Source organism: Scyliorhinus canicula, chromosome 2 (genome assembly GCF_902713615.1).
Source record: "Scyliorhinus canicula chromosome 2, sScyCan1.1, whole genome shotgun sequence".
Classification (NCBI taxonomy): domain Eukaryota; kingdom Metazoa; phylum Chordata; class Chondrichthyes; order Carcharhiniformes; family Scyliorhinidae; genus Scyliorhinus; species Scyliorhinus canicula.
In genome coordinates, this window is record NC_052147.1 from 282,787,539 (window position 1) to 282,814,123 (window position 26,585).

Here is a 26,585-nt window from a genome sequence, read left to right on the forward strand (position 1 = left end):
GGTCGGTGACCAGTGATGTCCCGCAGGGATCTGTTCTGGGACCTCTGCTCTTTGTGGGTTTTATAAATGACTTGGATGAGGAAGTGGAAGGGTGGGTTAGTAAGTTTGCCGATGACACGGAGGTTGGGGGAGTTGTAGATAGTGTCAAGGGTTGTTGCAGGTTACAACAGGACATTGACAGGATGCAGAGTTGGGCTGAGAAGTGGCAGATGGAGTTCAACCTTCATAAATGTGAAGTGATTCATTTTGGAAGGTCGAATATGAATGTTGAATACAGGGTTAAAGGCAGGATTCTTGGAAGTTTGGAGGAACAGAGGGATCTTGGGGTCCACGTACATAGATCCCTCAAAGCTGCCACCCAGGTTGATAGGGTTGTTAAGAATGCGTATGGTGTGTTGGCTTTCATTAACAGGGGGATTGAGTTTAAGAGCCGCGATGTTTTGCTGCAGCTTTATAAAACCCTGGTTAGACCACACTTGTATCCAGTTCTGGTCGCCTCATTATAGGAAGGATGTTGAAGCTTTGGAGAGGGTACAGAGGAGATATACCAGGATGCTGCCTGGACTGGAGGGCATGTCTTATGAAGAAAGGTTGAGGGAGCAAGGGCTTTTCTCACTGGAGTGAAGAAGGCAGAGAGGTGATTTGATAGAGGTGCACAAGGTGATGAGAGGCATGGATAGCCAGAGACTTTTCCCCAGGGTGGAAATGGCTGTCACGAGGGGACATAATTTTAAGGTGATTGGAGGAAGGTATAGGGGAGAGGTCAGAGGTGGGTTCTTTACACAGAGAGTGGTGGGTGCGGTTCCTTACACAGAGAGTGGTGGGTGTGTGGAATGCGCTGCCAGCAGAGGTGGTGGAGTCAGAGTCATTAGGGACATTTAAGCGACTCTTAGACAAGCACATGGGCAGCAGTAAATTGAAGGGTGTAGGTTAGGTTGATCTTAGATTAGGATAAATGGTCGGCACAACATCGTGGGCTGAAGGGCCTGTACTGTGCTGTACTGTTCTATGATCTAACACACTAATGCTCATTCTCCAACACACTAATACACACCGCCTAACATTCTAACGCACACTCTCTAACACACATGTGCACACTTGCTAACACACTAATGCACACTCCCTAACACACTAACGCACACTCTCTAACACACATGTGCACACTCACTAACGCACTAACGCGCACTCTCCAACACAGTAACACGCACTCTCTCACACACTAACGCTCACTCTCTCACACACTAACGCTCAGTCACTAACACACTAGCGCGCACTTCCCAACAGACGAACGCTTACTCTCCAACACCCTAATTCGCACTCTCTAACACACTTGCGCACACTCCCTAGCATTCTAATGCACACTCTCCAACACACATACACGCACTCTCCAACACTCTAACGCGCACTCTCCAACACATTAATACGCTCTCTAACACACTTGCACACACACCGTAACACACTAACACTCACTCTCTAACACACTAATGCACACTCTCCAACACACTAATGCTCACTCTCTAACACACTAACGCTCACTCTCTAACACACTAACGCTCACTCTCTAACACACTAACGCTCACTCTCTAACACACTAACGCTCACTCTCTAACACACTAACACTCACTCTCTAACACACTAACGCACACTCTCTAACACACTAATGCACACTCTCCAACACACTAATGCTCACTCTCTAACACACTAACACTCACTCTCTAACACACTAACGCTCACTCTCTAACACACTAACGCTCACTCTCTAACACTAATGCACATTCTCAAATAAACTAACACACCAATGCAGACTCTCCAACACACTAATGCTCACTCTCTAACACACTAACGCTCACTCTCTAACACACTAACGCTCACTCTCCAACACACAAACGCTCACTCTCTAACACACTAACGCTCACTCTCTAACACACTAACGCACACTCTCACACACTAACGCACACTCTCACACACTAATGCACACTCTCTAACATACTAACGCACACTCTCTAACACACTAACGCACACTCTCTCACACTAATGCACGTTCTCTATCACATTAACGCTCACTCTAATGCACTAATGCTCACTCTCTAACAGACTAATACGCACTCTCCAACACACTAACACACTTTCTGAGACACTAACGCACACTCTCCAAGACACGAACGCTCACTCTCTAACACACTAACGCTCACTCTCTAGCACACTAACACTCACTCTCACACTAACGCACACTCTAACACACTAACACTCACTCCTCTAACACACTAATGCTCACTCTCTAACACACTAATGCTCACTCTCTAACACACTAACGCACACTCTCTAACACACTAACGCACACTCTCTAACTTAGTAACGCACACTCTCTAACACACTAACGCACACTCTCTAACACACTAACGCACACTCTCTAACACACTAACGCACACTCTCTAACACACTAACGCACACTCTCTAACACACAACGCACACTCTCTAACACACTAACGCACACTCTCTAACACACAACGCACACTCTCCAAGACACGAACGCACACTCTCTAACACACTAACGCTCACTCTCTAACACACTAACGCTCACTCTCTAACACACTAACGCTCACTCTCGAACACACTAACGCTCACTCTCCAACACACAAACGCTCACTCTCTAACACACTAACGCTCACTCTCTAACACACTAACGCTCACTCTCGAACACACTAACGCACACTCTCACACACTAACGCACACTCTCACACACTAATGCACACTCTCTAACATACTAACGCGCTCTCTCTAACACACTAACGCACACTCCCTAACATTCCAACGCGCTTTCTCTAACACACTAACACACACTCCCTAACATTCCAACGCGCTCTCTCTAACACACTAACGCACACTCCCTAACATTCCAACGCGCTCTCTCTAACACACTAACGCACACTCCCTAACATTCCAACGCGCTCTCTCTAACACACTAACGCACACTCCCTAACATTCCAACGCGCTCTCTCTAACACACTAACGCACACTCCCTAACATTCCAACGCGCTCTCTCTAACACACGAACGCACACTCCCTAACATTCCAACGCGCTCTCTCTAACACACGAACGCACACTCCCTAACATTCCAACGCGCTCACTCTAACACACTAACGCACACTCCCTAACATTCCAACGCGCTCTCTCTAACACACTAACGCACACTCCCTAACATTCCAACGCGCTCTCTCTAACACACTAACGTACACGCCCTAACATTCCAACGCGCTCTCTCTAACACACTAACGCACACTCCCTAACATTCCAACGCGCTCTCTCTAACACACTAACGCTCTCTCTCTAACCCACTAACGCTCACTCTCTCTAACACACTGGTCGGTGACCAGTGATGTCCCGCAGGGATCTGTTCTGGGACCTCTGCTCTTTGTGGGTTTTATAAATGACTTGGATGAGGAAGTGGAAGGGTGGGTTAGTAAGTTTGCCGATGACACGGAGGTTGGGGGAGTTGTAGATAGTGTCAAGGGTTGTTGCAGGTTACAACAGGACATTGACAGGATGCAGAGTTGGGCTGAGAAGTGGCAGATGGAGTTCAACCTTCATAAATGTGAAGTGATTCATTTTGGAAGGTCGAATATGAATGTTGAATACAGGGTTAAAGGCAGGATTCTTGGAAGTTTGGAGGAACAGAGGGATCTTGGGGTCCACGTACATAGATCCCTCAAAGCTGCCACCCAGGTTGATAGGGTTGTTAAGAATGCGTATGGTGTGTTGGCTTTCATTAACAGGGGGATTGAGTTTAAGAGCCGCGATGTTTTGCTGCAGCTTTATAAAACCCTGGTTAGACCACACTTGTATCCAGTTCTGGTCGCCTCATTATAGGAAGGATGTGGAAGCTTTGGAGAGGGTACAGAGGAGATATACCAGGATGCTGCCTGGACTGGAGGGCATGTCTTATGAAGAAAGGTTGAGGGAGCAAGGGCTTTTCTCACTGGAGTGAAGAAGGCAGAGAGGTGATTTGATAGAGGTGCACAAGGTGATGAGAGGCATGGATAGCCAGAGACTTTTCCCCAGGGTGGAAATGGCTGTCACGAGGGGACATAATTTTAAGGTGATTGGAGGAAGGTATAGGGGAGAGGTCAGAGGTGGGTTCTTTACACAGAGAGTGGTGGGTGCGGTTCCTTACACAGAGAGTGGTGGGTGTGTGGAATGCGCTGCCAGCAGAGGTGGTGGAGTCAGAGTCATTAGGGACATTTAAGCGACTCTTAGACAAGCACATGGGCAGCAGTAAATTGAAGGGTGTAGGTTAGGTTGATCTTAGATTAGGATAAATGGTCGGCACAACATCGTGGGCTGAAGGGCCTGTACTGTGCTGTACTGTTCTATGATCTAACACACTAATGCTCATTCTCCAACACACTAATACACACCGCCTAACATTCTAACGCACACTCTCTAACACACATGTGCACACTTGCTAACACACTAATGCACACTCCCTAACACACTAACGCACACTCTCTAACACACATGTGCACACTCACTAACGCACTAACGCGCACTCTCCAACACAGTAACACGCACTCTCTCACACACTAACGCTCACTCTCTCACACACTAACGCTCAGTCACTAACACACTAGCGCGCACTTCCCAACAGACGAACGCTTACTCTCCAACACCCTAATTCGCACTCTCTAACACACTTGCGCACACTCCCTAGCATTCTAATGCACACTCTCCAACACACATACACGCACTCTCCAACACTCTAACGCGCACTCTCCAACACATTAATACGCTCTCTAACACACTTGCACACACACCGTAACACACTAACACTCACTCTCTAACACACTAATGCACACTCTCCAACACACTAATGCTCACTCTCTAACACACTAACGCTCACTCTCTAACACACTAACGCTCACTCTCTAACACACTAACGCTCACTCTCTAACACACTAACGCTCACTCTCTAACACACTAACACTCACTCTCTAACACACTAACGCACACTCTCTAACACACTAATGCACACTCTCTAACACACTAATGCTCACTCTCTAACACACTAACACTCACTCTCTAACACACTAACGCTCACTCTCTAACACACTAACGCTCACTCTCTAACACTAATGCACATTCTCAAATAAACTAACACACCAATGCAGACTCTCCAACACACTAATGCTCACTCTCTAACACACTAACGCTCACTCTCTAACACACTAACGCTCACTCTCCAACACACTAACGCTCACTCTCTAACACACTAACGCTCACTCTCTAACACACTAACGCACACTCTCACACACTAACGCACACTCTCACACACTAATGCACACTCTCTAACATACTAACGCACACTCTCTAACACACTAACGCACACTCTCTCACACTAATGCACGTTCTCTATCACATTAACGCTCACTCTAATGCACTAATGCTCACTCTCTAACAGACTAATACGCACTCTCCAACACACTAACACACTTTCTGAGACACTAACGCACACTCTCCAAGACACGAACGCTCACTCTCTAACACACTAACGCTCACTCTCTAGCACACTAACACTCACTCTCACACTAACGCACACTCTAACACACTAACACTCACTCCTCTAACACACTAATGCTCACTCTCTAACACACTAATGCTCACTCTCTAACACACTAACGCACACTCTCTAACACACTAACGCACACTCTCTAACACACTAACGCACACTCTCTAACACACTAACGCACACTCTCTAACACACTAACGCACACTCTCTAACACACTAACGCACACTCTCTAACACACTAACGTACACTCTCTAACTTAGTAACACACACTCTCTAACACACTAACGCACACTCTCTAACACACAACGCACACTCTCCAAGACACGAACGCACACTCTCTAACACACTAACGCTCACTCTCTAACACACTAACGCTCACTCTCTAACACACTAACGCTCACTCTCGAACACACTAACGCTCACTCTCCAACACACAAACGCTCACTCTCTAACACACTAACGCTCACTCTCTAACACACTAACGCTCACTCTCGAACACACTAACGCACACTCTCACACACTAACGCACACTCTCACACACTAATGCACACTCTCTAACATACTAACGCACACTCTCTAACACACTAACGCACACTCTCTCACACTAATGCACGTTCTCTATCACATTAACGCTCACTCTAATGCACTAATGCTCACTCTCTAACAGACTAATACGCACTCTCCAACACACTAACACACTTTCTGAGACACTAATGCACACTCTCCAAGACACGAACGCTCACTCTCTAACACACTAACGCTAACTCTCCAACATACTAACACGCACTATCCAACACACTAACGCACGTACTCTAACATACAAATGTGCACTCTCCAATACACACGCACTCTTCAACACACGTGCACCCTCCAACACACGTGCGCTCTCCAAAACACATGTGCTCTCTCCAACACACATGCACTCCAAAACATGTGCGCTCTCCAACACACGATCACTCTCCAACACACCAATGTGCACTCTCTAACACACTAACGCACATTCTCTAATGAACTAAGGGACACTCTCTAACTCACAGACATTCTCTAACCCACAAATTATTGGAAAAATTCACACTAATGCACACCCTTTAACATGCACACATATCTTAACATACTAATGTGCAGCCACTGACAGATGCACACATAAACTCTTACGTACTGACGCTGACTCTCTAACACGCACATAATCTAACACACTAATGCAAGCTCTTTAACACACATTCATTCTCTAACCCAGTAAAAAAAAATTTAAAACAATTATTTTTCTATTTCTAATTAAGGGCCAATTAGCGTGGCCAATCCATCTAACCTGCACATCTTTTGGGTTGTGGGGGAAAAACCCACGCAGACACGGGGAGAATGTGCAAACTCCACACGGACAGTGACCCAGGGTTCGGATTCGAACCCGGGTCCTCAGCGCCGCAGTCCCAGTGCTAACCACTGCGCCACGTGCCGTCCTCTCTAACCTGTTAATGCGCGCAATTATACAAACGCACACTATCACACACAAGCACACGCTCTAATACCTGCACACAGTCATTCACACAATCTGACCACACTTAAAATCACATACACTAACGCACACGCTCTCTCATGCACTCACTTTAGAATGTCAGGGGGTTTAAAGTGCAGCAGTTTTTTGTCTGTTGCGCGTCTCAGCTGTCGGTTAATTCCTCCAATGCTTCCTACGGCCTGCGGGAAACCAGGAGGTGATTCTGGTCAAACACACAGTGATTGCTATTTCTATTATTTCCCCCTGCCCTCTAACAGGATGCAGACATCCAGCCAGGATAACAGCAATCTTGGCAATTGTTTGTACACGTCCCCTACTGCTTGACATGGAGAACACAGGCCTCACGCCCAGGGTGGTTTGTTTGAATCGCGCAGTGTCTACAACTCCCACACTTGTTGTCTCTGTCAGAGTTGTTTGACATTTGTGCAGGGATCATTTTACTGAGGGATGGGACGACGTGATGCCTACAGCTGTCTGGGCAAATCAATATTCTGGTTAATGGATGGAATATTCCAACCAAGATCCTAGTTAATGGGTGGAATATTCCAACCAAGATCCTGGTTAATGGGCGGAATATTCCAACCAAGATCCTGGTTAATGGGCGGAATATTCCAACCAAGATCCTGGTTAATGGGCGGAATATTCCAACCAAGATCCTGGTTAATGGCCGGAATTTTCCAACCAGGATTAATATACGAATGTGCAGCCACTGACAGACACACACATAAACTCTTACGTACTAACGCACACTCTCTAACACACACATAATCTAACACACTAACGCTTAATTAATAATAATAATCGCTTATTGTCACAAGTAGGCTTCAACGAAGTTATTGTGAAAAGCCCCTAGTCGCCACAACATTCTGGGCCTGTTTGGGGAGGCCGGTACGGGAATCGAACCCGCGCTGCTGGCCTTGTTCTGCATTACAAGCCAGCTGCTTAGCCCACTGTGCTAAACCAGCCCCCAGCCCCAACCAGGATCCCGGTTAATGGACGGAATATTCCAACCAGGATCCCGGTTAATGGACGGAATATTCCAATCAGGATCCGTTTGGGAGACTATGGGAGGGATTCTCCGCTGACCGACACGATTCTGTAATCGGAGATCAGGCAGAGAATCCCTTCCGATGCTGAAATTGGGCGTCGCCGCCTTTTTGATGCAGGTTTCGTATCCTCCGCCCTGTCCGAAATGGCGTCATCACGTCGCGCGCCGTTGGAACTCGCGACCGGTGAGGGGTTGGTGACAATTTGTTTGATGTAAAACGTCACAGTTCCTTCGCACTTTGTCTCAAAAACGGTGAATCCAGCCCTATGTTCTCCGGCCAGACCCAAAACGTACGTGATTTGCGCTCCCCGATCAGGAGGCAATTCCCAATCCTTAGCCATGTAAATGTATGCATGGGAAGGAGTGCGAGGGCTTCCCATGGGAATCCCACTATTGGGCAGCCAACCCCCCCCCCCCCCCCCCCCTTCACATCGCAATTTAACCCCCACCCCCAGATTTTTTTGTCCCCCTCCCCCCACTTTCCCCAAGTACAGGGGCGACCCACCACCTCCCCCCCCCCCACACCCCACAAAGACCCCCTAAATAAGACCACCCCCGGGAACCCACTAAATAAGGAGAACCCCCCACTGGCTCCCGATATAAAGAGACCCCCTAAATATAAAGGTCCCCCTCAAAGAGCCCCAAAAGAGACGCCTGTCAGGATGCACCCCAGGAGGGAGACCCCTGTGCTCCCCACGAAATAGACCTCTGTCTGGAAGCTCGAGTGCAGTCCAGACAGAGACAGTGAAAACAGTCAGCGCTATAACACTCACCTGGGCAATACAGCTGTTATAACACTCACCTGGGCAATGCAGCTGCTATAACACTCACCTGGGCAATGCAGCTGCTATAACACTCACCTGGGCAATGCACCTGCTATAACACTCACCTGGGCAATGCAGCTGCTATAACACTCACCTGGGCAATGCAGCTGCTATAACACTCACCTGGGCAATACAGCTGCTATAACACTCACCTGGGCAATGCACCTGCTATAACACTCACCTGGGCAATGCACCTGCTATAACACTCACCTGGGCAATGCAGCTGCTATAACACTCACCTGGGCAATGCAGCTGCTATAACACTCACCTGGGCAATACAGCTGCTATAACACTCACCTGGGCAATGCAGCTGCTATAACACTCACCTGGGCAATACAGCTGCTATAACACTCACCTGGGCAATGCAGCTGCTATAACACTCACCTGGGAAATACAGCTGCTATAACACTCACCTGGCCAATACAACTGCTATAACACTCACCTGGGCAATGCAGCTGCTATAACACTCACCTGGGCAATACAGCTGCTATAACACTCACCTGGGCAATACAGCTGTTATAACACTCACCTGGGCAATACAGCTGTTATAACACTCACCTGGCCAATACAGCAGCTATAACACTCACCTGGCCAATACACCTGCTATAACACTCACCTGGGCAATGCAGCTGCTATAACACTCACCTGGGCAATACAGCTGTTATAACACTCACCTGGGCAATACAGCTGTTATAACACTCACCTGGCCAATACAGCTGCTATAACACTCACCTGGGCAATGCACCTGCTATAACACTCACCTGGGCAATGCACCTGCTATAACACTCACCTGGCCAATACAGCAGCTATAACACTCACCTGGGCAATGCACCTGCTATAACACTCACCTGGGCAATACAGCTGCTATAACACTCACCTGGGCAATGCAGCTGCTATAACACTCACCTGGGCAATACAGCTGTTATAACACTCACCTGGGCAATACAGCTGTTATAACACTCACCTGGCCAATACAGCTGCTATAACACTCACCTGGGCAATGCACCTGCTATAACACTCACCTGGGCAATGCACCTGCTATAACACTCACCTGGCCAATACAGCAGCTATAACACTCACCTGGGCAATGCACCTGCTATAACACTCACCTGGGCAATGCAGCTGCTATAACACTTACCTGGGCAATGCACCTGCTATAACACTCACCTGGGCAATGCACCTGCTATAACACTCACCTGGGCAATGCAGCTGCTATAACACTCACCTGGGCAATGCACCTGCTATAACACTCACCTGGGAAATACAGCAGCTATAACACTCACCTGTCCATTACAGCTGCTATAACACTCACCTGGGAAATACAGCAGCTATAACACTCACCTGTCCAATACAGCTGCTATAACACTCACCTGGCCAATACAGCAGCTATAACACTCACCTGGCCAATACAGCTGCTATAACACTCACCTGGGCAATACAGCTGCTATAACACTTACCTGGGCAATGCACCTGCTATAACACTCACCTGGGCAATGCACCTGCTATAACACTCACCTGGGCAATACAGCTGCTATAACACTCACCTGGGCAATGCACCTGCTATAACACTCACCTGGGCAATACAGCTGCTATAACACTCACCTGGGCAATGCACCTGCTATAACACTCACCTGGGAAATACAGCAGCTATAACACTCACCTGTCCATTACAGCTGCTATAACACTCACCTGGGCAATACAGCTGCTATAACACTCACCTGGCCAATATAGCTGTTATAACACTCACCTGGGAAATACAGCTGCTATAACACTCACCTGGGAAATACAGCTGCTATAACACTCACCTGGCCAATGCAGCTGCTATAACACTCACCTGGCCAATACAGCAGCTATAACACTCACCTGGCCAATACAGCAGCTATAACACTCACCTGGGAAATACAGCTGTTATAACACTCACCTGGGCAATACACCTGCTATAACACTCACCTGGGCAATACACCTGCTATAACACTCACCTGGGCAATACAGCTGCTATAACACTCACCTGGCCAATACAGCTGCTATAACACTCACCTGGGTAATGCAGCTGCTATAACACTCACCTGGCCAATACAGCAGCTATAACACTCACCTGGCCAATACAGCAGCTATAACACTTACCTGGGCAATACAGCTGTTATAACACTCACCTGGGCAATACAGCTGCTATAACACTCACCTGGCCAATACAGCAGCTATAACACTCACCTGGGCAATACAGCTGCTATAACACTCACCTGGGCAATGCAGCTGCTATAACACTCACCTGGCCAATACAGCTGCTATAACACTCACCTGGGCAATGCACCTGCTATAACACTCACCTGGGCAATACAGCTGCTATAACACTCACCTGGGCAATACAGCTGCTATAACACTCACCTGGCCAATACAGCTGCTATAACACTCACCTGGGCAATGCACCTGCTATAACACTCACCTGGGAAATACAGCAGCTATAACACTCACCTGTCCATTACAGCTGCTATAACACTCACCTGGGCAATACAGCTGCTATAACACTCACCTGGCCAATATAGCTGTTATAACACTCACCTGGGAAATACAGCTGCTATAACACTCACCTGGGAAATACAGCTGCTATAACACTCACCTGGCCAATGCAGCTGCTATAACACTCACCTGGCCAATACAGCAGCTATAACACTCACCTGGCCAATACAGCAGCTATAACACTCACCTGGGAAATACAGCTGTTATAACACTCACCTGGGCAATACACCTGCTATAACACTCACCTGGGCAATACACCTGCTATAACACTCACCTGGGCAATACAGCTGCTATAACACTCACCTGGCCAATACAGCTGCTATAACACTCACCTGGGTAATGCAGCTGCTATAACACTCACCTGGCCAATACAGCAGCTATAACACTCACCTGGCCAATACAGCAGCTATAACACTTACCTGGGCAATACAGCTGTTATAACACTCACCTGGGCAATACAGCTGCTATAACACTCACCTGGCCAATACAGCAGCTATAACACTCACCTGGGCAATACAGCTGCTATAACACTCACCTGGGCAATGCAGCTGCTATAACACTCACCTGGCCAATACAGCTGCTATAACACTCACCTGGCCAATACAGCTGCTATAACACTTACCTGGGCAATACAGCTGTTATAACACTCACCTGGGCAATACAGCTGTTAGAACACTCACCTGGGCAATACAGCTGCTATAACACTCACCTGGGCAATGCAGCTGCTACAACACTCACCTGGCCAATACAGCAGCTATAATACTCACCTGGGCAATGCACCTGCTGCTCAGACACAGGAAGAGCACCTGTCAATTCCTGGACAGAGAAAACCAGTCAGCCGGGTTTAAACACCCTCAGAGTTTGAGCTGCAAGCCATTCATTCACTTTCTTTACTAGTCTGTGATTGACAGCTTCCGCACACACACACACACACACGCAGCTGTCAGGTTTGCTTTATTCATCTTCCTTCATAGTTGAATCACTCTCAAGTGCTCTAACCGCAATGTTTATCCACATCAATCTTTGGTTGACAGCTCCTGGACAACTTCAAACAGAATGAAGTGCTTTCTAATCACCTCCCTTCGCTCGAGTGATTTTGAAGTGGTCAGCTGGAAAATGACAGCACTTAATTCTGTTTGAAGTGGGCCAGGACCCTGTCAATCAAAGACCCATCTGCACCCTCCCGCTGGTACGTGGGTGCGATCCTAATGCCAGGGGAGGGTCGGAGCATTAGAAATGGATCGGCGCCGGCTTTCTGATGCCTTCTTGGGAACTCCGCTAGCAGAGGCGCAAGGTGGAGAATTTCGCACAGTGTATTCCCATCTGGTTCCCAGTTAATGGACCGTGTATTCCCATCAGGAACCCAGTTAGGGGACACAGTATTCACGTCAGGATGAGTCAGTCGAGAGTGTATTCCCATCAGCATATTGAACAAATCCCTCTGTTTGTAATTCCCTGTTGAAGATACAGCCGCCTCAACAAGAAGTCGAATGAAGCAGATATCCAATAGGAACCTTTTTGCTGAGAGAGTTTCCACCTGCATTACTGTAGCAGCCTTTTCACTGAGGCCTGGCCACGAGGAGCTACTCCCCCCCCCCCCCCCTTACTGTACCACCCCCACCCCAATTAAGACCCTCACCACAGAGAGAAGTCCGCCATCGGGATAACCTGCTACTTGACGGAATCTTCAGACCTTTGCTAAGAGAGAGAGAGAGAGACCCCCCTCACCGCCCATCCAGTGACACCTTTTGTCTGTCTTTTCCCGACCAGGCTGAGGAACCGGGAGCCGGTGAAAATCGACAGCCGCCACTACGTGCTGGAGGGAGAGAAAGGCAGGTTCCACCTGAACATCGTGTCGGTGCAGAGGTCCGATTCGGGAATGTACTCCTGCAAAGCCATCAACGAATACGGGACAAAGCATTGCGACGGCAAGCTGGAGGTCAAAGGTGAGCGTGAGCCTTTTCCCCAAAGTCACAATTTGAGAGAAGCCGGAGTTGGTTTTTGAGAGTTTCTGCACAGCGTTCACTGCTCCTGGTTGGACGAGCGCTCGGGCGCAATCCAACCAGTGAAAGGGGCCACAGACAATGTACAGTTGACCTTGTGTGGGTGAAGTCTCTCTAATAGGCATTTCAAAATGTACCGCAATCAACTCGCTAACTAAACGGAGCCCCGTGTAATGTAAGGGCCAGAGTTGTGGGTCTGAAATTGGTTAAGAAAGCTTGGTGAGATTTCAGAGTGTAGGCAGCTCAGCGGCGTTGCTTTCCCAGGGTTAGGGTCACTGCCTGTAATATTCTCTGTACACACCAATGGCGAGGTCTTTGTAGTTGAAGTGCTCAAAGAACATGCGGCTTTGTGAATGAACAAAACTGTTTATTAATTAACTAAAACACGGAAGGATTTCCATGATGTCTACTGAGATTACAGTTGGATACAACGGCTAAATACAAACAACTCTGGTTAACTGTTATTAATTGCTGTCGACTCAGGAGCTGAGTGCGGTGTGTGCCTGTTGGCCAGTTTGTGTCTCCGTGCTGTCCAGGTTCTGTGTCCCACATGTGGGGATGGGGTACAGCGTTATCATGGGGGAAGGGGCAAGGCTGCATCCATTCGCAATGCGGACCACCCACTCTCCTTCACCCCCTTTTCTGATCAATCATCTCACGAGAAAAGGCTGGACAGGTTAGGTTTGTACCCGTTGGGGCTTGGAAGAGTGAGAGGCGACTTGATTGGAATGTATCAGACCCTAGGGGCTGGTTTAGCACACTGGGCTAAATCGCTGGCTTTTAAAGCAGACCAAGGCAGGCCAGCAGCACGGTTCAATTCCCGTAACGGCCTCCCCGAACAGGCGCCGGAATGTGGCGACTAGGGGCTTTTCACAGTAACTTCATTGAAGCCTACTCGTGACAATAAGCGATTTTCATTTCATTGGCAGGATGTGGGGAGGATGGGCTGGATTCCCCAGCCGTGTGTTTCCTGAAGGCGCACCGTTCCCTGGCGTCGGGATTCCCTGCTCCTGCTACTCCCGCTGCTTGCCAATGGGATTTCCCAGTGAAGGCACCCCACCCCGCTGGGACACGCGTGGGCGGGGGCGCGCTGCCGATAGGAACAGCAAATCCCAACGGGCGGAGAATTTCGGCCAATGTTCCCTCTTGTGGAAGAATCTAGACCTAGGGGTCATTGTTTAAGAACAAGGATTCGGCCGATTAAACCGGAGGAGGGGGAATTTTTCTCTCCGAGGGCAGTGAGTCTCTGGAACTCTTCCTCACAAGGCAGTGGAAGCAGAACCTTCCAATATTTGTAACAACACCAGGTTAAAGTCCAACAGGTTTGTTTCAATTCACTAGCTTTCGGTGCACTGCTCCTTCCTCACCTGAGGAAGCAGCAGTGCTCCGAACCTGTTGGGACTTTAACCTGGTGTTGTAAGATTTCTTACTGTGCTCACCCCAGTCCAACGCCAGCATCTCCACATCATGAATATTTTTAAGGCAGAGGTAGATTCTTGATAAGCAAGGGGGTGAAAGACCGCCGGGGGCGGGGGGGGGGGGGGGGTAGGTGGGACCCAGATTTGCGGTCATCGGATCAGCCATGACCTTATTAAAGGGGGAACATGCTCGAGGGGCTGAATGGCCTTCTCCTGCTCCTTGTTTGAATGTTCAAAGATTGGCCACTCGAGTGCAGCCTTTCAGATCAATTCCGCCATCGGCAACCTGTGATTTGCCAGCTGAACGCCACAGTTTCCCAATCAAAACAAAAACATAAAGGAGGTGAAAATGGCTATTTCTGAGCACAAGTCAGTCTTATCTTTGCACAGGATAAGGGAATCGGAGGTAGCTGTACAAAAGAAAACCTGGACATTGGCCCCTCTGAATGCCAATAGTTCAAATGAGCGCATTGCCCCTGATTATCACTGGCTTCTGACACTGTGCAAAGTCACAAATGTAGATTTTTTTACACACTGTACCTTCAAGTTGCACAGGTTACCGGGGGGTGGGGGGGCGGGGGGGGGGGGGGGGGGGGGGGGGGGGGGTCGGCAGGAATGAGGGGTTGTTTACAATCAGGTCGGCCATGACCTTACTGAATGGTGGGGGCAGACTCGAGGGGCCGAATGGATTTGTGTCGGTTCAGAGTTGATGAGAAGTGTGTTCGGCTCGGAGCGCTGCTGCTGATGAAGATTGTGTTGACTCTGGAAGGAGTCCACGTATAGATTGACGAGAATGACAGCAGGGTTGATCGATCAGGGGCCCCTTAAATAAAATTGAGCTGAGCTGAGGAGACGATCTGATCAACGTGTTTAAGATAATTAAGGCGGTTGATAGGAAATGGCTTTTCTCCATCAGTCCCGTTGTTGGGGAGGGGAAGAGGATCCTGGGGGTGTCCAAACAAGGGGACAGAACCTTAATATTAGAGCTTGCTGTGTCAGGAAACACTTCACCACATAAAAGGAGGTCTCCCCTAAAATAAAGCCATGGATGCTGGGGAATAAGTGGGACTATCACGACTGAGGTGGATAGGTTATTGTTGAGGTAAGAGGATTTAGGGATATGGAGGAAAAGTGGGTAAATGGAGTTAAGACGCAGGTTAATCATGATCTTATTAAATGGTGGAATAGACTCAATGGCTTCGTCCCTTTCCCGTGTAACAGACTAGAGGGGCTGAATGGCCTCCTCCTGTTGCTGTATAACGGGCTCAAGGGGCTGAATGGGCCACCTCCTGTTGCTGTGTAACAGGCTCGAGGGGCTGAATGGGCCTCCTCCTGTTCCGGTGTAACAGGCTCGAGGGGCTGAATGGGCCTCCTCCTGTTCCTGTGTAACAGGCTCGAGGGGCTGAATGGGCCTCCTCCTGTTCCTGTGTAACAGGCTCGAGGGGCTGAATGGCCCCTCCTGTTATCGTGTAACAGGCTTGAGGGGCTGAATGGGCCTCCTCCTGTTGCTGTGTAACAGGCTCGAGGGACTGAATGGCCTCCTGTTGCTGTGTAACAGGCTCGAGGGGCAGAATGGAACCTCCTGGTACCATGTAACAGGCTGGAGGGACTGAATGGGCTTCCTCCTGTTGCTGTGTAACAGACTCGAGGGGCTGAATGGGCCTCCTCCTGTTCCTGTGTAACAGGCTCGAAGGGCCGAATGGGCCTCCTCCTGTTCCTGTGTAACAGGCTCGAGGGGCTGCATGGCCACTCCTGTTACCATGTAACCAGGCTGGAGGGGCTGAATCGCCTCCTCCTGTTGCTGTGTAACAGGCTGGAGGGGCTGAATGGGTGGGGAGTTTATATGTTGTTATTTACCAGGTATAACAAGTTGTGTCAGGAAAAGCTATCGGCACTGGATGATATTGTTGTGTCCAGATATCTGTGGTGTAGTCGTGCTGATTGAACGCATTGGGTGTGTGTTAGTGTTAGTGTGCTTCTGTGCACGTATGTTAGTGTGCCTGCGAGCTAGTGTTTTTGCTGACTAACTTGGAGCGATCTGTCCCGGTTTCCATCAGCCCACAGGGAGACTGAGTTAATGTGGACCCAGCTGAGCTAACATCTGCTCTGATCTCTGCATTCACCTATCGGCAACGCGCAGTGTCGTTTGTCTGAGACCCTCTTCCGCAACCTTGCCCGACAGATAGGGCTGGGCTCAGAGACCTCGTGCACAAGCTGATTCTGGACAGCCTGAAATAACAGGGCCGTCCTCTCAGAAACAACAGTTGCTGTTCCCAAATGGGAGGATGCCTCTTAAAACTAATTATTTAACTTGCGCAAAAACACAATACAAACCGGTGGGGGTAGTCTTCAAGGGTTGTGCCTGCCTCGGAAAGGTTTTTCCATGTAAACGTCAATCCCAAATGTTGCGGGATGGAGATACTTGTTGTCCTGAAGGGTTGCATAAAGGTTCTGATCACAAGCATTCATGGGAGAAAAGGAAAATTCCTCCAGTGAATGTTAATTTCAAAGCAGTTATTAGACGGGAGAAGTAACTGCAGGATTGGTAGAGAAGTTATCTTTTGCAGGGGTTCGATTTATTTTGGGGAATGATTTGGCACGAGCATAGATAGTGGTGATGCCCATGGTAGTTGAACAGCCTGTATACAATCTAGCTACATAGTCCTTACACACAGAATTTCCTGGAATGTGCCCACATTGTGTAGGGATAAGGTCACAGCACAAAAACACTGCCAAAAACAATTTTATATTTCAGCACATTAACATAGAATCACAGAATCCCTACAGTGCAGAAGGAGGTCATTCGGCCCATCGAGTCTGCACCAGCCCTCTGAAGAAGCACCCTACCTAGGCCCACTCCCTGTAACTCCACTTTACCTTTTCTCCTCAATTGCAATTTATCATGGCCAGTCCACCTAACCCGCACATCTTTGGACTGTGGGAGGAAACCGGAGCACCCGGTGGAAACCCACGCAGACACGGGAGAACGTGCAGACTCCGCGCAGACAGTGACCCAAGGTCGGAATTGAACCCGGGTCCCTGACGCTGTGAGGCAGCAGCGCTAACCACTGCGCTGCCGTTCTGCCCTTAGTCAGCAGCAAGCACTTAGTTCCTCAAAGACTGGAAACACAAAAGCTTCTATTTCCCCCATAATCCTAAATTCTACTCTGACCCCTTCGTTTCCCAAACAACAGCCACCAATCTATTGGTCGAACCGAGCCCAGTGAATAGCACACTGTACGCCCTAAGTGGCCAGGACCTGGGTTCAGAGAAGAAAGTGATCTTTTGCACAAACTGCTTTACGCCTTCAGCAGTTCATCTGTAGCTCAGCCGTTTCCTGAGGCTGTCTCGCTATCTCTCTCTCTCTCTCTCACTCTCTCTTCCTGTCTCTCTCTCTCACTCTCTCTTCCTGTCTCTCTCTCTCTCTATCTCTCGCGCTAACTCGCTCTCTCTCTCTGTCTCTCTCTGTCTCACTCTCTCTCTCTCTCGCTAACTCTCTTTCTCTCTCTCTCTCCCTCTCTCTCGCCTGTCTCTCTCTCTCTCTCTATCTCTCTCGCTATCTCTCTCTCTCTCTCTCTCTCTCTCTGTCCTCTCTCTCTGTCTCTCTCTCTCTCTCTCTGTCTGTCTCTCTCTCTCTCTCTCTCTCTGTCTCTCTCTCTCTCTCTGTCTCTCTCTCTCTCTCTCGCGCTCTCTCTCTCTCTCTCACGCTGTCTCGCTCTCTCCACCTCACCTGTGACTAGTATCCTTGCTGGCTCACAGTACTCTGAAAAATCAATGTATCGGTTGCAAAGAGCATCCTGTTCCCTATTCTTTCCTCCTCCTTTCCCTCAGTGGCTGCCCAGACATGGTTTACAAAATACACGGCAGTTTGCTTTTACTTATGCAAAAAACAACATATTCATTTTAATGGCATCCCATCATTTCATGACGGGGCTTGTCGCCCTGAGAGCGATTCTCCGCCCGCGATGGGCCAAGTTCCCCGACGGCGCGGTTCACTTGTGCTTTTAAAAACCGTGAAACCAGCATCATGGCTGCTGAAGGGGAGCGGGGGTACGGAAAGTGTCCAACATCGCCATAGTTTGCTGACAGTCGTGCCGCTGGCCGGGGCGGGGGGGGGGGGGCTTCTGCCAGGTCCGGGGGGAGTAGCGGGGGGGTTGGCCAGGAGGTGGACTGTGTGGTCGGGGTGGACGGGCACAGAACATCATTGCCGCAGCTGGCAAGGCAGCCATGCAGCTGCACACGCCGCTAACAGCTCACTGTGAACCTGGTGCCATGGGTCGTATCTGTGTCCCCCCAGGGCACCCCACGCCCCATCAGCTATATGGACGAGTGTGAGTGTGCATGGGGGGGGGGGGGGGGGGGTAATGTGTATCTGCGGCTGCAGCTTGTCAGCCTCCCGAGTGTCGATCACGGACCCGGCCAATCCCGCACCGTTTCTCATTGGAATCGATTGTGTTCCACACGGCACTGGTGCTGGCCCCTCAATAGCAGTGGAATCAGGGCGGCACGGTGGCGCAGTGGTTAGCACAGCTGCCTCACGGCGCTGAGGTCCCAGGTTCGATCCCGGCTCTGGGTCACAGTCCGTGTGGAGTTTGCACATTCTCCCCGTGTCTGCGTGGGTTTCACCCCCACAACCCAAAGATGTGCAGGGTAGGTGGATTGGCCACGCTAAATTGCCCCTTAATTGGAAAAAATTAATTGGGTAATCTAAATTTATTTATTTTTTAAAATAATAGCGGGATCGGTCCGGGTTTGGCCCCAGTTTTTCTGCCGTGAAAGTCCACAAATTCTGTGCTGGCTTCAACACTTTGGGCCGGATTCTCCGTTGCCTGACGCTGATTTCGTAATCACCGATCCCCAGGTAGAGAATCCCTTTTGACGCCGAATTCGGGTGGGCCGCCTGTTTTCAGATACCCCGCCCCCTCCAAAAGGCGTCATCGGTGAGTAGGCCGCACACCGTTAGGATGGCCCCAGAACGTCACCTGAAGGCCCTGGGCCCCCGATGCTCCACCCCCGATGGGCCGAATTCCCGACGGCGTGGATCGCGTCCGCGCTGAGGTTTCTTCAACCTCGCGTGGCGGCTGCGGGCTGTGTCCAGTTGGGGTTGGGGGGGGGGGGGGGGAGCCGTGCCGCTAGCCGGGGGGGTGGGCTTTGGCAAGGGCTGGGGGGACTGGGGGGGGGGGGGGGGTGATCCGGGGTGGCGAGGGGTCCAAGGGGGAACTATCTGGCAGGTCGGGTCCACGTGCAGCCGGTGCCATGTTGTACAGCGCGGCCGCTGCAGATCGTCGCCCTGCGCACGGTCCCGGCTATTCACCCGCCGTTTTTGCCGCAGGAGCCGGGGGTTTTACCCACTGCCGCTGCTAACTCCTCACCGGTCCCGGAATCGGTGAGGGTTCGGCTCCGGTTTTGGCCGCATAAAAGTTCACTGTCCCCACGCCGGCGTCGCAACTTAACCGCAAAATGGGAGAATCCAACCCTGAGTCTCGGAAACGGAGAAAACCGCCTCAACTGCTTCCTGCGGCAGCGAATTCCACAGGTTCACACCCCTCTCTGGGTGAAGAACCTTCTCCTCACCTCAGTCCTGAATGCACCATGTATCCTCAGACTGTGACCCCTGGGACATAACTCAACCCACCATCAGGAACATCCTGCCTGCACCCACTCTGTCTGGTCCTGTTAGGTGGGGTTACGGGGGTAGGGCGGGGGCCTTGGTGGCTGCCCCCGTGGAGGGTTGGTGCAGACGTGATGGGCTGAATGGCCTCTTTCTGCACTGTGGGACTTCTGTGATTCTACGATTGTATGAGATCAAACTATTTAAAAATTCATTTTACGGGATGTGGGCGTCGCTGGTTAGGCCAGCATTTATTGCCCATCCCTAGTTGCCCCTTCAGAAGGTGGGGGTGAGCTGCCTTCTTGAATCGCTGCAGTCCCTGAGGTGTAGGTACACCCACTGTGCTGTTAGGGAGGGAGTTCCAGGATGTTGCCCCAGCGACAGTGAAGGAACGGCCGATATATTTCCAAGTCGGGGTGGTGAGTGGCTTGAAGGGGAACCTCCAGGTGGTGGGGTTCCTAGGTATCTGCTGCTCTTGTCCTTCTAGATGGTATTGGTCGTGGCTTTGGAAGGTGTTGTCTAAGGAACCTTTTGCATCTTGTAGATGGTACATGCAGCTGCCATTTTCATCGGTAATGGAGGGTTTGAATGTTTGTGGAAGGGGGAGCAATCAAGCGGGGCTGCTTTGACCTGGATGGTGTTGAGCAAATGGAGAGTATTCCATTACACTTCTGACTTGTGCCTTGTAGATGGCGGACAGGCTTGGGGGTGGGGGGGGGGGGGGGGGGGGGGGGGGGGGGGATGGGGGTCAGGAGGTGAGTTACCCGCCATAGAATTCTTAGCCATGGTATGTCCCTGCAGATCACGTGACATTCCATGCATAACAGTCACATATCCTGTTTATTGGGAGGTGCTGACCTTTGAACACTGCATTGAATGGCTAATCCCAATAATCTCAGGGACCTTTGTTCCAGGCAGATGTGCCATGTGCTAATTATCCATCGTCACATCTCTACCTTTACGACGGTCATGGTGGTTGGTTGGTATCCTTTCTTTAATCCTGACAGAATCTCATGGGGCCACTGCCAGGAGGTGGGTGGAGGGTTCAGGTCTCCGTGGGTGGATTCAAAATGTGGGAGGGGCATTTGGCTCCCATTCCCTGTTGGCTATTTTGATTTCTTTGTTGAGGGGTACACATCCTGAGGGCAAAGAGAGTCGGGCTGTAGGGTTAGCCCTACGGGTCCTCACTTGTGTTCATAGTATCACAGAATTTACAGTGGAGAAGGAGGCCATTTGGCCCATCCAGTCTGCACCGGCCCTTGGAAAGAGCACCACCCAAGCCCACACCCCCACCCTATCCCCGTAATCCAGTAACCTCACCCAACCCAACCTTTGTGGAGACTAAGGGCAATTTATCGTGGCCAATCCACCTAACCTGTACATTTTTGGACTGTGGGGGGAAACCGGAGCACCCGGTTATCCCCCTTTGCTGTTCGCATTGGCTACAGAGCCTCTGGTGGAGGCCATTAGGCAAGATGCTTTGACATTTGGGTTGTACTGTCGAGGGAAGCCGCATCAGACCACGTTTTATGCTGCGGACGTGTCGAAGTCGGACATTTCAGTCCCGGCTATTATTCAGGAGGCGGGTAGATTTAGCACCTTCTCCAGTTATAAAATGAATTTTACAAAATTTGAGGCCACTCTGGTAGGAGAGTTGCTAATTTTCCTTTTAGGTGGTCCCCGATGGGGTGTTTTTTATCTAGGTGGAGGGAGTAATGACTCCCTTTCCAAACCAACTATATGGAGCCAATTTCCCTCAGTTAATAGCTGGATCTGACCCGCCGGTCTTGCCCATCTCATGGCTAGGCGGCATTGCTTTGATTCAGAGTAATGTTTTTCCCAGATTGCTGTATGTCCTGCAGATGTTGACAATGTAATCGTCTTAAAGGAGATTAGTGGAATGATCACTGTGTGTATATGGAATAAAAGGAAGGCTCTTTTACAGTTGACCGAATTGCAGCTCCCAGGTTCTAAGGGGGGGGCTGAAATATTAGACGGTCCCAATTATCCTCTCATCTCAGGTTCAGAGAGGATGGGGTTAGAAAGGAGCCCACCTCCATTTGGCTCGATAGTGAAGCAGACCTTGCCCCTTGCAGTTCTTGTGATCCCACAGAGGCTTTGGGTCGGGTTCTGTTAGGAGTGAAAATCCTAGAATTATTAATACTCTTAGAGCATGGAGGATGGTCCATCATTTAGAAGGGAGATCTAAACTGTCTTCCGCTCTCTCTCCTATCCAGGGCAGCCCGGATTTCCCACCAGGTCTAATGGACCATGGATTCGATACTTGGAGAGGTAGAGGCAGTAATAGGCTGAGAGATATGTTCAGTGGTGCTTCCTTCTCATCCTTTCAGCAGCTATTCCAACAATTTGACATTCCAAGACACTCCTCCTTTAAGTGTTTGCAACTTAGAGACTATATCCCTAACAAGACTACTTTGCGTCTTGACTCTTCTTTTTCCCCGGTGGGAAAAAAAGTCCTGATTTCTGCGGAGCCTAAACAGTTAATTAGCAAACTTCAAAGAGACTTTATGTTCCAGATCCTGTGTCACTACATTGAGTACCTTGCAATCTCGGGGAAAAAGACTTGGCAGCTAATATTGATGAGGCGACATGGGGTAGTATATGGGATTGGGCCAAAAGATTTTGGTGTGGAACAGAATGGAGGAGACTCAGTTCAAGATACTGCACCGCTTGCATAACATACCGAGTCTTAGACACAGGTCTGATGCTGCTACATCCCTGATGTGCCTAAAGTACCTGGTAGTCGAGGGTGATTATATACGTATGGACCTGTGTCAAGATTCAATCCTATTGGTGTGGTGTAGTTAAGAAGCTTGGGAGGCTCTTTGACTGAGCCTTAGAATTTGATCTTTTGTTTGTATTTCTGGGTCTTCCAGATGGGAGAATTACTGACATTGATGAAAAAAGGCCGTATGACATCCTAACTTTTGCTGTCCATAAAAATACCCTCTGCTCCTGGATCAATGACAAGTAATCTTCGATTCATAACTGGCATAAAATAGTCACGGACTGTATTCTGTAAAGTGTGGAATGTCTATCTCACATTCGTATTTTCCACTTTGTCTGTCCTGCTCCTGCGAGATTTCCCTGAGCCATATTTCAAGTCACGAACTCGCTATACATTGGGGTGTGCCGCCTGATATGTTATCCGACCATGTTTATCGGCCTTAGCCTCCTTCGCCTCCATTTTCTGATTGATCTGGTGTATAAGTGGAGACACTAGATCTTAGGGTCTGCTGTCCTGAATGTATCCTGTCTAACTTTGTTCTTGCGTCTGCAGACATGATTGTTCTGTACTGTACCAGTTATGCATTGTAAATTCTGTTGCGTTACTTGTAAAAAGTTCTAAAACTCTAATAAAATACGTATTAAAAAAAACAGTGAGAGCCTTGCGCTCCCTCTGCGTTCAAAGTCTAAATATTTATTTTGCTTTTAACTTTTGAAGTTGATGACAGTTCTTTGAATATATAACCGATCAAGCATTTTCTATAACTCGTTTTGAAATATTCGGTGTGTAATGAATGTATTTAATCTGATTCATGGGGCTGTGGTGAGTGAACAAGCCAGATTTGAATCTTGCGGCCCCCAGAGATGAAGGAGGTCCTCCCTTGCGGCCCACTCAGTAGCCCAGGTTGATCCACAACCCCCGAGGGTACAGAATTCCAAAGATTCTCGCAGCCTCTCACCATCGGCCAAATTTGCTGATGACACCAAGAATGGTGGAGTAGTGGATGAGGTGGAGGGCTGTTGTAGGCTGCAAAGAGACATTGATAGGGTGCAGAGCTGGGCTGAAAAATGGCAGATGGAGTTTAACCCTGATTAGTGCGAGGTGCTTCATTTTGGTCGGACAAATTTGAATGCGGATTACAGGGTCAACGGCAGGGTTCTGAGGAATGTGGAGGAAGAGAGAGATCTTGGGGTTCATGTCCACAGATCTCTGAAGGTTGCCACTCAAGTGGATAGAGCCATGAAAAAGGCCAATGGTGTGTTAGCGTTTATTAACGGGGGGATTGAGTTTAAGAGCTGTGGGGCTATGCTGCAACTGTACAGGACCCTGTTGAGATGACATTTGGAGTATTGTGTGCAGTTCTGGTCACCTCATTATAGGAAGGATGTGGAAGCATTGGAAAGGGTGCAAAGGAGATTTACCAGGATGCTGCCTGGTTTGCAGGATAGGTCTTATAAGGAAAGGTTGAGGGAGCTAGGGCTTTTCTCTTTATAGTGGAGGAGGATGAGAGGCGACTTAATAGAGGTTTATAAGATGATGAGGAGGATAGATAGAGTGGACGTTCAGAGACTATTTCCTCGGGTGGATGTAGCTGTTACAAGGGGGCATAACTATAAGGTTCAGGGTGGGAGATATAGGAGGGATGTCCGAGGTAGGTTCTTTACTCAGAGAGTGGTTAGGGTGTGGAATGGACTGCCTGCTGTGATAGTGGAGTCGGACACTTTAGGAACTTTCAAGCGGTTATTGGATAGGCACATGGAGCAGACCAGAATGACAGGGAAATGAAAAAATGAAAATCACTTATTGTCACGAGTAGGCTTCAATGAAGTTACTGTGAAAAGCCCCTAGTCGCCACATTCCGGCGCCTGTCCGGGGAGGCTGGTACGGGAATCGAACCGTGCTGCTGGCCTGCTTGGTCTGCTTTAAAAGCCAGCGATTTAGCTCAGTGAGCTAAACCAGCCCCTCAGGGAGTGGGATAGCTTGATCTTGGTTTCGGACGATGCTCGGCACAACATCGAGGGCCGAAGGACCTGTTCTGTGCTGTACTGTTGTATGTTCTATGTTCTACCCACGGAGTGAGGGAATTTCTCCTCACCTCAGTCCTAAATGATCAGCCCCGAATCCTGACACTGCGACCCCATGCTTTAGATTCCCCAGCCAGCAGAACAATCTCTCGGTGTCTACCCCATCACGCCTGTCAGAGTCTTGTACGCTTGCATGAGATCCCCTCTCACTCTTCTAAAGCCCAGAGAATTTAGATCCAATTTCCGCAGCCTCTCACCATAGGGCAACCAGTTTTGAAGTCACTGCCTAGCTCTTGTGATTGTTTGAAATTTGGTATTCTTGTATTTGCCCTGATGAGTGCAAGGCAAAAAGCTTCAGCAGCATGCCCCAATTTTCAGCAAGGTTCAAGCTCTGCGCTAACAGGTGCCAGTATGATATGTTGATGAGGAGAGATGAGAGTGGGTGGGAGGAGGCTTATGGCCTGTTTCTGCGCTGCCAAAATCGACAGAACTCGGCATTTTAAACCACACAACTGAAAAATGGGGGAATAAAAAAGAATGGATGGAATGTTCCGGTGGCTCCTTTGCAATTTAACGTCCCAAGAGTGAGCCCTCTCACTGGGCTGGTTTAGCACAGTGGGCTAAACAGCTGGCTTGTAAAGCAGAACAAGGCCAGCAGCGCGGGTTCAATTCCCGTGCCGGCCTCCCCGAACAGGCGCCGGAATGTGGCGACTAGGGGCTTTTCACAGTCACTTCATTTGAAGCCAACTCGTGACAATAAGCGACTTTCGTTTTTCATTTCTCCAGCACAGCCCACCCACACTTCCCTCTCATTCTAATCAGGTGACACATAACTATTAAATTGCTGACGTGCACTGCGATCGAGAGAGACTTGGGAATGTGTAGGTGATAATTTATTTCAAAAGGGGGGAGTGAAAGGGCGAGGGGTAAATCTGATGTTTCTGCTGCTCTTGCTAACAGTGTCTTGAAACGGACCCAAGGGAATACCGCAGCGTAAAACAGGCCCACCATGCGTGAGGATGTCCCTGTTGAACCTTTTACCAGGCCCCAGCCCCAGCTGGAGGATTGTGTCCAATTCTAGGCCCCTCACTTTAGGAAGGATGTTGAGGCCTTGCAAGAGGCTGCGGAGGGAGATTTGCGAGACTGGGACCGGTTTTAGGGAGAGACTGGGGAAGCTGGGATTGTTCGTCACAGAGCAGAGAAGGTCGAGGGGGGAGATTATGAAAGGCTTTGATGGAGCAGGTGGGTGGAACCGTTTCCACTGGCAGAAAGATTTGTGGGCAGCAGGGTAGCACAAGTGGCTAGCACTGTGG

The 26,585-nt window shown here is 49.4% G+C and overlaps 1 protein-coding gene across 1 annotated transcript in view; it reads left to right on the plus strand.

Annotated features, from left to right (window-relative positions):
* spega (striated muscle enriched protein kinase a) overlaps positions 1-26,585 on the plus strand; it is a 462,850-nt gene that overhangs the window by 260,070 nt on the left and 176,195 nt on the right. The window contains exon 9 of the mRNA XM_038790314.1: positions 13,238-13,413. Within this exon, the coding sequence (XP_038646242.1) occupies positions 13,238-13,413 (176 nt within the window). The remainder of the gene's footprint in view (positions 1-13,237; positions 13,414-26,585) is intronic.